The following is a 13537-nucleotide window of genomic DNA, read 5'->3' as shown; positions in this document are numbered from 1 at the left end:
GACTTTATGAAATAAAGGTTCATTATATCAAAAATAATGAAGTAATTTTAGAATTTTAATTTTATTTCTTAAGATTCACTACGAGGTTACAGTCAGCCAGGATGTGATAGTGATAAAGAAGATGAAAGAGGTGAGGTATAAAAACTTTTCTATAAAAGATGTATCATTATTTATATCTAGAATAAGTACTGGAGTTGTTTGTTTAAAGAGATGTTTCTCAAACTTTTCCCCCCAGTGGTACAGCGATATGTCTGCGAATTTACAACGATAGAAATGCACGTTTCGACATTCGTGGTGGGCAGAGTTATGTATAGTTATGCCCTTAACGACAAACAATTTCAAGTGCTTATAAGCATATTACAAAAACTAGTAACTTGTATAATTAAATATAAACTTGCAACTTAACAATTTTTTGTGCTTTAGATATGTTTATTCTCGTCTATATCTTTAAAGTTAGTTAATTAAGCATTTTAAAGCTTGTTTAATACCCCATTTATCTCGACGATAACCAATGTTCTCCGTGCAGCCAAATTGTATACATGAAAGCATTAGACTGCTATGGGTGTTTAAATGGTAAGCTTATTTGCTTATTTATAGATATTTACGAAGAGCTACACAAAACACTATTTACACATTGTTGTTTGACCAAACATTGAGATTTTACCGTCGCTCTTTAGAATTCACGTGGCTCCAAAGTGCGGATCGCGTTTTCTCGACAGCGGAGCTATAGAAATAATTTGTTTGTTTGTGATGAATTTTGTAAAAAGCTACTCAAGTGCTACTTACGCTAGTTATCCCTACTCAACGCTAACTCTATGGCTTATCTTTTCTAACGAATAGTAGTAATAACTGTCGTATTATATAACATCCCTAAAAGAGTGATCATAGTACGTGACGGGTTTCGATCCCACTGTTCACAGAATGCGAGAACTACCAAGTGACGTTTGCAAGAAAAATATGATAATCTTAAAATTATATTATGTGCTAGTAGGACAAACGATCCGAATCGGAAGCCCCATATTTCAATGCAAATAATTGGTTAACAACATCTGTTGCTTACGGCTTTTCTCTCATCCCCTGCTGGGACAGCGGTAAGTCTAAGGATTTACACAAAAATACACACATGACTGTTCTCTTAAATGAATAGCCAGCTCAACTGTCAGTTTTTACACAACCATAACTAAACATGAATAAAGTATTGGGCATTCTAGAGCATTGAATCGCCCACCTTGCAGCCCAGCTCTATAAAACTAATTTTCGAAATTAATCCTTCGTCTTTAGCCAGGTAAGACTTTTAATCAGTACATTAAAAATGATGTTTACGTTCGAAATAAAGTGTATTGAATTCACGTTACAAAAGGAAAATTTCAGATTTCCTTCACTGGCTACAGCAATGAATTGCATATTGTACATATTCTGTTGTTCAAGAATTGTTAAAATATGTAAAACTAGTAGCGACAGAAAGCATTGGTGTTGCGTTTTTAGTTAATGTCACTTGTATATCTAACAAACCTTAGATTTAATTGTCTATAGTATTGATAAATCACTTAAAATTACGGCTAACTAAACTTTGTCATTGAATAACATTGTTTGTAGCCAAAAGAATGTTGCCTTTGGTTTGCATCAATATTTTAGATTATTTAAATATATATAGTATAGACGTCAATGAAAATGCATAATCAGTATTTTAAAGCATCACATACATAAAATTGATAATCGATAAGTTAATTTTGAATGCTTTTTAAATGTAATTCTACTTTTATAGCTACGTTAACTTATTGACCAGCTGTACAGAAGTCTTAAGCATTTAATTCAAAATTACTTTTGTTCGGATCGTAAGTGGTTTGTCTATGTGGTGCATTTGTAAGTCTTTACACTTCTGACGATGGAAACCGGGTTTCGATACCCGTATAAGGCACAGTATAGATATTAATATTCTACAAACCTAATTTCGAACAGAAGAAACAAAGTTAGTGATTTTCAGTTGCTTATTTTCAATTGTGTTTGCTATTCTGTCAGGTTTAAGAAAATTAAATATAATATACAAAATATCTAATATGGTCGGTTTCGTTCTATCCTACAGAATAGTATAACCTACTGAGGAGAACTTATCTAACAAATTTAAGAGATGTAATACACTTACAAGAAATATATTAAAACATATGTTATCATAGTATTATAATACAAATTCACATTTTAAAATTGAAATATTATATTATTACAAACTGTATATAATTAGATGACATTAAGTTGGTTTTTCAAAGATATATGAAACTAGTAAAACAGTAAAGGCCCAGCATGGCCTGGTGGTCAAGGCACTCGAGGGTCGCGGGTTCGAATCCCCGTCGCACCAAACATGCTCGCCCTTTGAGCCGTGGGAGCGTTGTAATAAACCCGCTATTTGTTGGTAAAAGAGTAGTCCAAGAGTTGGCGGTTGGTGGTGATGACTAGCTCTAGTTAGGGACGGCTAGTGCAGATAGCCCTTATGTAGCTTTGCGTGAAATTCAAAAACAAACAAACAAGCAAAACATAAAATTAATACATTAGCGTGTGAATTCTTTATAGAGTTCTGGCAGGGGCAGGTTTGATGCTTCCACCTTTTCCTCACATTTATACTGTTAAATATTAACATTTTATAAATGTTGTGTTTGTGTAATGTTACTGGTATGATTACAAAACCCTATCAATTATGAGCAGCGTTTAGCATTTTCACTGATATACACTTTGCTTCATTTGCTGTGTTGACTCTCTCACAAATCACAAACATTTCATATACTCCAGTGCTTATTCATTCTGCAATATATCTGTTATATATTGACATAAAACATTTTCTAATACAAAACATGTATACCACTTAAATGCAATGTTAGGTACGTGTAACAGTAGGTGACTTTTCGCAATACTCATATTACTATTTTGGTGTGAGAGGTATTTAGGCTCATTTCCATCATGTATGATATGGCGAACAAGTGAATGTAACAATTCATTTTTGAGTAAGGTTTTCCAAAAGTATATGATCTGCTTAGAAGTATGTCATAGCGCAATGTGCAAAACAAGGCTTGAATAGCTTGGTTTGAATTGCGCGCAAAACTACGCGAGGACTATCTGCGCTAGCTGTCCCCAGTTGAGAAATCATAGAATAAAGAAAAGGCAACTAACTAGTCAACATTGGTCATCGCAAATTCTTCAGTTACTTTTTACTAATGCCACCTTTTGTGTATTATAACGTCCCCATAACTGAAAGGACGAGGATATTCTGTGACGAGGATTTGACTCTGCGACCTGTAGGTTGCGAATCCAGTGCTCTAAGAATCAGGCCATACTAGGCTTGAAAAGTTTGGGAACTTAGAAATTCCTAAGTAAGAAAGCAATAATTTAGGAAAGCTATTTCTTTAAGCACACTTAAACAGTCCTTGAAAGTTATGAATTTAACACCATCTTGTGTTGATATAGTGAAGTTAATACTATACTCTGATAATTAGTACCACAATTGTATCATGTTCTGTAGTTTGTGTTATGACTTTCAACTGCGATATTTTTTGAAGTAGAAGCGGTGAAAATACTTTCAAGACCACAAAGTAATAAAGCTTTATTTTGTACATGTTTTGTTCTTTCATCGTCTGCAAGTTTCTATCGATGATTGACAGAAAATAAGATAGTAAAATAGAAGAACAATATTAAAATACGTACATAAGTATAAGTTTGTTACAAAGTTAGCTATTTCTATTTAAATTAATCGGCTGTAAAATCCTAATTGCCTTTTATGGTAAAATGTATTTAATGTCAGAGCTAATAAAAACTCTGTCAATTCGCCTACTGTTTATTTTCAACCACAAACGTGTATCTGTCTTACGACATACTTCTTACTTCCATGATTGGATTTCATTGTGTGTGAAACATCGGTTAATAACAATATCTGAACTTTCTATTTGAGTAACAGATATTTATATACATGTTAATTAACATTTTGTAATTTAAAACCAGGAATGTGACTGACATTTCGCTTTAGATAGAGAGCTGTTTTAACGTTTTTCCTGTATAATCCAACCTTCAGTCTTAACTTTTCTCCTTGAAAAGCAGTTCGTCAGTAGGTGTTACAACCTGAAGGCCTTGAAATGTAGGACACGTCTTATACATAGCACGCACAGCACACAACAGCAGTTAAAAAGTAGTATTCCCTTCCTGGTTGGCAAGATCTCAACACTGGTGCTTCTACCAGCGTTAACATAGGTTTAATATACACTGCTCCCTAGAGATGAACAGAATGACCTGTTTGCCCTCATCAAGATAGTTGTCTTCTACAAATTACGGGATATACAAAACGAATATCGCATTTGGTTCATAATAAACCGTAATGCCATGTCACTCTTTTGGCTAATGTGTATTGTATAACCAAAATTAAGAAGTTAGCGTTGGCTGTGTAGAGAGTTCAATATGTGTTTTTGCTTTCAATAAAACGACATGTTGAATTACGAGCATTATCAAAATTTAGTATTCTGAAATCTAACTCGACTCATTTTATGAGATGTTATAATCTCGTCACAAGGTTTGACGTGTTCAAAGAGATTCTCTTAAGCGAGATGATTAACCACCATATTTAGCATTAAAATTTATTACTTATGTTTAAATTGGATTTTTAATATAATTTTGTTTTTGTTTATTTCGGCTAATATATAGTGTTTTATTAATATTAATGAGTTAGCATTAACCATGTATACAGTTGGAATTGTTTTACACTTGATAAATCTCCAGTGGCACAGTGGTATGTTTGCGGAATGACAACGTTAGAAACCAAGTTTTGATACGCTTTAACTACAAACAAACTTTTAATAAAACAATATCTTTGGACGTTTTCATATGTTTATAACTAGTCATTGTTATCTTCTTTGTTACAGCATCCTCCACGAGCGCTGGTAATTACTATAACTGCTGTTTGTTTTTAAAAACAAGTACAATTTTTTGCAATATTATCATGATATAATTCCCTTAACTTCTATTAATTTAACATTATTATCACTCTTAAGCTACTTTAGCAACAAAAATTACCGTTCATATTTTCATTTTTTTAAAAATAATTATAGTTGAACCAAAAAATTAACCATATTTTTTCTCTGTGGTTTAATTAATTCTGCTCTTACAGTTACCTTTCACATGCTTTTGTATAGTTATAGTATTATAGTAGTATTAGTATAGTATTAATTATAGTAATAACTATTAGGGACTTTTCATTTCTGAGTGCTGACAGGAATACTACGCTCCCATTTCAATTAAAAACAACCGAAGATTCTTTAAAAAATTATATTGTGTTCAACCCAATCTATCAACAAGTGCACTAAAAAGATAACAGAAAAAGACATTGGACAAAATAAAACATAAAACTTTAAAAGCTGTTTTACAATTAAAAACACAAGGGCGTGCAACAATTATATGACTTGTGTACTCCCAGGACAGAGCTATTAGAACATCAACAATTATTGACAATGAAGCTGCTATATTTTCTTTTGTCAGATGTCGGTTGCACTTTAAACACAACTACAAATTGTTTGTAGCCATTTTCTAAGGTAATGGAATATTTATCACATCTGCATTTTTGCCTATAACCATTGTTGTTTGCATCAATTTTGGTAATTTATGGTTCAGATTATTTCAATTGGTATTAAGTATGAAACATTATAAAGTATAAACAACTCGAAGTTTGCACGTTCTTCGAAATATAATTTTTCTTCAGCAATTCAAAAATACGCCAATTCACATGGAAAATAACCAACATTGCAGATACATCAAACTTTTTCTTAAACTAAAAAAGTGCCTCCTTTCAATTTATTCATTGTTATTTAAAATTACACATTTTATTCTTAGTTATCTTCTTAAAGTGATCATTGAAGAATAGATTTTATTGTACGGTTTCATTTAATTTTATTTAATTATCTTTGGATTCTATTCCTGTTGATAATAACTGGATAATAACTAAAAGAATGTTTCATTTATCATCATCACTTCACATCTGATTATTATTTTTAGTTCCTTTTACATTGTTCCCTACTGGCACAGTGGCATGTCTATGGACGTATAATACTAGAAATCGGGTTTCGGTACCCGTGGTGAGCAAAGGACCCTTGTCATTTTGTGGAACTTTGTGTATAATAACAAAACAAACATGTGTTTAAATTAAATCATCTTTTTTGTGTATCATGTAGATGATTACAACATTGTAAATAAAGTTTTACATAATGAAATTACGTTCTTTTAACTTTCGGATTAAGTTATCTATTCTTTTTTCACTTAGCAAAAGTCAACACTTCATTTGAAGTGTTTGAGATAATGCCAATAAAAGCACAGATTTTGGATGAGAACTAAAATATTTTTAATATATTATGTGTCTCTAAATATTTACTATGCATAATATTAATCAGAGCATCTAGAAAAGGCGAACATTTCTCGCTTGTTTCAAAGGATACGTATTTGATTTATATATAAAATTGCTTCAGTTTATGAAACAAGCATCAACAAAACTTCCTATTTCAGTTTTAAATTATAAAATATTTGATTAGAAAGTTAAACATTTTAATTACAAATAAATGCAACAATAAATACATAATGCAATATAATTATAAGCAGGTTTGACTCTTATAGTTTTTAATTTTAATCTGTTATTAGATGTTTTTTTCACATGAAAAACAACGACCGTGAAAGAGAGTTAGTGAGTACTGAAGAACTAGTTTCTTGTTAAACGTTTCGCGGAACTACTCTGAATAATGATCAATGTACATTTTGCAATTATTATCATACTTTAATCTTGGATAAAGAGAAATAATACCAAAAGAGATAGAAGAAAATTTTCTTTGTATTAAATCGATATTATCACCAATAAAAGGTTTTTAACTAATATCTAAAATATAACTCACTAGTTATAGAGTGTTTATACACTATGAATAATAAGGTTTTTGCTTTTTTTGAGGTGGATATATATAACTAAATTAAATTTTTTTAGTTTTACATTTAATTCTTCAATTTTTGTAAATATTTACCGGAATACAAAGAGTGCCATTAATTCCCTTATTTTCTGGTGCAAATATCACAAAAGACCGAAGTATAAGTGTTTTTTAGTTACATCACTTAAATTGTTTGAGATATTATGAGAAATATATTTTTGTAAATATTTTTGTCATTTAAGTACTGAAAGTACCTTTTTACAGTGTGCCCATTTTATTACAACTAAAACTTTATTTTGTTATTTATCTGCATACAATAGATAATAATACTAATTTCTGAATAAACAGGAAATCTCATTTTAACTGAAAATGGCACACAGTTCTAAGATTGTATCATCTGGTAATTCAAACTCCCATTTTTACATATTATAAACACATTATTCTCAATAAATTCAATAAAACATATTTACCTTAATTTTCCAATAAACTGTTTTCAATCTTCTTCAATTTTTATTTTATCAGTTTGTTAACTAAAGTAAAAGCTAAAACTTTATTTTTAAATGTTATCATACAGTTATAGTTTGTTTGTTTTATGAATTTCGTAAAAAGCTACACGAGGGCTATCTGCGCTAGCCGTCCTTAATTTAGCAGTGTGAGACTAGAGGAAGGCAGCTAGTCATAACCACCCACCGCTAACTCTTGAGCTACTCTTTTACTAACGAATAGTCACATTATCACGCCCCCACGACTGATACGGCGAGCATATTTGGGGCGACAAGGATTCGAACCCGCGACACACAGATTACGAGTCGAGCGCCCTAACCACCTGGCCATTTCGGGCCTACAGTAAGGGTCTTGAACTTGTATGTAATACGTTTATATACTTTACTTGCTACATATTGAATTTTATTTTTCCCACACCTATGTTTTCAGTATTCCATTTTGTTAAAATACTAACATTATTTTTTTTGTTTTTGTTGGATCCACTTGTTAAATTCTCCCCAAAGTCCCTCGTTAGACTATAGTTCGTTTTCTCACGATGGACACAACAGATAGCTCCGTATGGTTACTCTAAAAGAAATAAACATCCCCCCAACCTTTCTATCCTTTTTGTTACCGAATTCCCGCCATTAGCAATCCTTCTTTATTTCTTGGAGTAGGTTAAAATATATGTTGTGTTCTTTATGGTGGTCTAGATAGAGTTTGACTCTTTTGTTTCTGGAATTTTCTAGTCTAACTCCGCTTATTCGTGGAACCATTTTTTCAGACATCTTTACTATGCTGTTTTCTCTTTCCACAAAAAATCTTGCCAATATTAAACGAAAGAGACGTAAATGTTATCATTTTTAAATAGTTGTTAGAATAACTTAACAGCCATGTAGTTTATTTTGATGTATCTTTACTTTATCAGAGGTATATATTTTTCATCCTATGAAATTAATCCAGTTATTTTGAATTTATTGTCTATTCTCTTCAACTGTAGCACCTTTGGTTAGATTTTTACATATTTACTCATTAATTTCACATATTTTCTCATCTTTTAGATATCAATTCCAGTGTTGAACTAAACCTGTGTAGAAAATTCGTTAAAATCATGAGTGTTTGCGGTGGCCTCCTCAGTTTTTTAATTCATTTCTCTAAGTAGCACGAGAAATACTCTCTTAAAATTGTTTGTTTGTTTGTTTCTTTGAATTTCGCACAAAACTATACAAGGGCTATCTGCGCTAGCCGTTTCCAATTTAACAGTGTAAGACTAGAGGGAAGGCAGCTAGTCATCACCACCCACCGCCAACTCTTGGGCTACTTTTTTACCAACGAATAGTGGATTGACCGTCATATTATAACGCCCCCACGGCTGAAAGGGCGAGCATGTTTGGTGCGACGGGAATTCGAACCCGCGACCCCCAGATTACGAGTCGCACGCCTTAACACGCTTGGCAAACTAATATCGCTATAATGGAATGTATTTTTACAGTTTTTGCATAGGCTACTTATCTTATTTTCGTTGATCAGCAGTATCACCGGATCTGAACCCTATATAGATTTTTTGAATTTTTTGCATTTCCTGTTTTATTTTTGTGCTGACAACTATGAACCAATTGTGATCATTGTTTTCAACTAATATGAGTTACATTCTTACAGCTTTCCTTCTGCCATCTACCGAATAGACCTATTATGAAAGTAAAAATTCACCACACTATAAGCTGGAAACCTAATGAAATAGCCTCTTACTTATTAAACATAGGTTCTATGTCTTCCAAAAATTTAAAAGATATCATTATATTTTTCCTTTTAATTACTTTTTATTTTAAATATGTTTTTAGTTTAACAGCATTACTGTTCATGAATCAAGTTAATTGTATTATTTTATTGATTATAATCAATTTGCACATCATGATTCGTCCTGAAGGGCGGTGGTCGTTTTTTTGTGAAATTAAATTTTAATTTATTAAGTACATTAAGTTGTATTAAGGCCTATTAGCTATTACATTTTATCTTAAGAGGTTAACTAAATATTTTTGTTCTTCAGGCATTTAAAAGATAAGTTGACGTCGTCTTTGTGAGGCTTAACATGTTTCATTTTAGTTGATTAAAATATGACAAAATAGTCAATTATTTAGTAGCTCATACATGACGTCCTTAATATTATGTTTAGCATATATTTTTGTATTTTTAAATGTTTTTATAAATACTGGTACACAAATAATCGTTAATGTTGAATCTCATCAGTAGAAAATTCAAACGTGGTTTTATATGAATGAATCGTCACAATCATATAAATGATACATAGTATTATTCACCAAAAATGCTTTGTGTTAAAACTAATGGAAAGGAATAGGATGTCTCCAGTGAATTCTGGAGACTGTGACAAAAGTAATACAGAGTTTGCATCGTATTATTCATAATGTTATATTGTAACAATTTTGACTTGCACTTTAGTTGATTTCCTTCACAAATTAACCATTCTGGGTAAATTCGAAAATTGCTATAGTTTCACATAGTTTCATGTTAAAGTTGTTGTTTCTTCATTGAGTTAAGAACTTGGATTTATCATTTTTCAGATATGTGTAGAAACACAGTTAAAGCAACGGGTGTTTTTACGTCCTTTGAGTTACACACGCTATCTAAAGGTAGGTTCGTATAGTTATATCCTTTGGAAACTACTACATCATAGTAGACGTAATATAAGATATAATACTGTTTAATTACAAACAATCTTGAACTATTCAAACCTTTCTAAAGCTTTTAGGAAACCAATACTTTATAATAGACGTAATGCAATACACAATATTATTTAAATACTTTATGATCAGCCTCAAAATATTCTCAAATCTTAAAATACTCAGACAAAAAAATTCAGTAATGATAGACTATGAGCGCTAGGTGAGTGAAACGAGCAAGAGTGTAGACTAAGATGTATATTTTATTTTAGCAGACTCTTTCTCAGCATATCTTATCTTTACATTGTTTCATTGATGTGTACGAATGGATTTTTTTTAGTAGTGTCTTCAGCTGTTTTAGGGTCTTTCACGTGACTCTATATCGCATGGCCAGGTGGATAAGGTACTCGACTCGTAATCCTAGGGTCGCGGGTTCGAATACCCTTTACACCAAACATGCTCGCCCTTTCAACCGTGGGGCGTTATAACGTTACGGTCAATCCCAGTATTCGTCGGTAGAAGACTAGTCCAAGAGTTGACTGTGGGTGGTGATGACTAGTTGCCTTCCACCTAATCTTGCACTGATAAATTAGGGACAGCAAGCGCAAAATACCCTCGTGTAGTTTTGCACGAAATGCTGACTAACTAACTGAATCACATACAATAACGTATTTCTCAAATACCACAATAATACATTTTCAAATAAAATATTAAGTCCCAGTAATACCAAAATAGTAAGATTTGTCCAAACACAGTCAAATTTACCTTTCATATTAGAATAACAAACAGCATTCAACACGCAATAGTATAGTTTCTCAATAGTAAAATAATAAATACCATTTTAATTACAGTAATTTATTACATTCAGTTTACATAATAACAAATGTTTAAACATTGAAATATATTTTCAGTATACAATGAAATTATTAATGTTATAACATAATTATTTAATACTATAATAACATAGACTGTTGAACAAAATAAAATATTATTTGAATGTTATAAAAATCAAGTGCTCAAACATAACATATTTAACAGTTCAAATAACTGTTTAAACACAGTAAGATATTTTTAACAATAGATAATACAATTGTTACTCTAGAGTAAAATATTGCATATTTCTATACTACAAAAACACCAAAAGCAGCTTAACACAAATCATTATTTATTTTTAACACTAAAATAGTAAGAACTATTATAAGGTAATAACACACATTTTAACCTTGGAAAAATGTTTAAATACTGTAAAGTATTTTTTAATACCACAACACCATAAGGAAATAATTTAAACACGTTAACATAATTTTAATGATAAATTACAAAAACTGTTTAAAATTTACAACAACATATTTCTTTAATATTAGAAAAAGGTTAAGTAAAATACGTTTCTTTAACGGTAAAATACTATAAGCAATTTCAATATAACAAATATTTTTAACACAACAGTAGTAAACACAGTTTAAAATATTATACTATATATCTTCAGTAATAAAATAATATTGTTCAAATACAATAAAATACTCCTTTAATGCTATTATTGTTAGAATAACTATTAAAGCTAAAGAGCCCGGCATGGGCAAGCGCGCAAGGCGTGCGACTCGTAATCTGCGGGTTCGCGCCCGCGTCGCGCTAAACATGCTCACCCTCCCAGCCGTAGGGTTGTATAAAGTTACGGTCAATCCCACTATTCGTTGGTAAAAGAGTAGCCCAAGAGTTGGCGATGGGTGGTGATGACTAGCTGCCTTCCCTCTAGTCTTACACTGCTAAATTAGGGACGGCTAGCACAGATAGCCCTCGTATAGCTTTGTGCAAAATTCCAAAACAAACAAAATTAAAGCTAAAAAACGTATTTGTTTAATACTGGAGCAAAAAGAAATTTTAATACCTACAACAGTAATAATTATTCAAACACAGTAACTTAATTTTTAGTAACAGAATAAAAAACTATTTAAGGATAGCAATTCATTTCTTTAATAGTATAATGATAAGAAAAGCTCACAGAAATAATTTTTAATTTTGTTCTGTATGCTTGAAAACATTTGAAATATTTTTGAATGTCTGTGGAAACAATAAAGTTGAACTATGGACACTTTATCTGATTTATTTAAAGCTTTAAACCCTGATCTCAAACAGTTATCGTTTTCAACAAGACACTAGATTAAGGTTTCCGTCAGGAGTTAGACATAGCTTACACCCATTCTGTATAAGAACATAAAACACGCTGACCTCATTAATCTAGTCTCTCAACAGCTTAGAAACGCTGAGTGGTCAAATAAGTTTTGACGCAGCAGAGAGAGTATACGCATGAGAATTAGCTTTAAACAGACTGTTAGATGGAGAAAGTCCATTTTGGACGACAACCTCTGACTCTTCTCAGAGTTTATGAGTAAGAAAATATTTTGCTGATTTTGCTGCATGAATTGATTTTTCTTTGACTATTTTGTACGAGTTACTTTTTAGAACTTTATGTATCGTTACATTGTTGGATAATATAAATTCGTAAGCTTGAAAATTTTACATAAATTTATGGTTAAAATAACTGAAAACTAATTGCGGGTCGCGTAACAGTATTTTAATAGTCGTGTATTAAGAGTTCACCAGATTATCATAACCTTACGATGTTAATGGTGTTTTGAAACCTTTTATGCAGCAGTCGCTTTTCTCAACCGAAATTCGTTTACTTTCACGCGAGTTTTTCTTTTATGTATTAATACATACTGTTTATCGTGAAATAAATTTGACTTAAAATTATGTATCAAGATAGGCGTGTGTGTCAACAGTTGCATTAAATATTCTTGAATAACAATAAAAACACTAACAAATATCTTTTACTAGTGTGTTTTTTTATAGCAAAGTTTCATCGGGCTATTTGCTGAGTTCACCGAGGGAAATCGAACGCCTGATGTTAGCGTTGTAAATCCGTAGACTTACCGCTGTACCAGTGGGGACATTTTTAGCAGTGTTAGTTGCTTCTGTCAACATTAAATTTATTCACACAACAGACAATCAATCTTAAGGAAAGTGTTGAAGTTGATAACATGATGTATAAAATATAAATAAAATACATATCTTGAAAGATATGAATATATTGCATCTTTTTATGTATGTTTAACAATTTGTTTTTATTTGTAGCGGAACCTATTTTTTTTGTTAGCACACGTGTATATTTTCCGTTAGTTTTTTCAATAAAACGGCCAGTTAAATGTTTCGTCAGCCAGCTGAGAAAACTTATAGAACTGTTTCACTCAGCGTCCTAACTGCAAATTCACTATTTCCTTCTATGTTTCGATGCAGTGATAGGTTTAGCTAGTTCTTTCAAGGATCATCTGTTTCATGTTGCTTGCCTCAAATAGTAAAACGTCTTCGTTAGTTGCTTTGAGATTTAAAGCGACTTATTCTATTTCCTTCATGTGTAACCTTTGATTTATTTGGTGTAGGTGATTT

The 13537-nt window shown here is 31.5% G+C and overlaps 1 protein-coding gene across 14 annotated transcripts in view; it reads left to right on the top strand.

Annotated features, from left to right (window-relative positions):
- The window catches only part of LOC143244685 (nuclear factor 1 X-type-like), a 114910-nt gene that overhangs the window by 56561 nt on the left and 44812 nt on the right, over positions 1 to 13537 (top strand). For 12 of the 14 annotated variants that reach the window (XR_013025275.1, XR_013025276.1, XM_076489789.1 and 9 more), the window contains 2 exons: positions 74 to 130; positions 9995 to 10063. Coding sequence is in view for 12 of the 14 variants with exons in the window: in XM_076489789.1 (XP_076345904.1) it covers positions 74 to 130; positions 9995 to 10063 (126 nt within the window). In the remaining 2 variants the exon portion in view is untranslated. The remainder of the gene's footprint in view (positions 1 to 73; positions 131 to 9994; positions 10064 to 13537) is intronic. The other 2 variants (XM_076489791.1, XM_076489790.1) reach the window with 1 other exon arrangement.

Source organism: Tachypleus tridentatus, chromosome 2, assembly GCF_004210375.1.
Source record: "Tachypleus tridentatus isolate NWPU-2018 chromosome 2, ASM421037v1, whole genome shotgun sequence".
NCBI lineage: Eukaryota > Metazoa > Arthropoda > Merostomata > Xiphosura > Limulidae > Tachypleus > Tachypleus tridentatus.
This window is presented reverse-complemented; position numbering and strand designations above follow the sequence as displayed.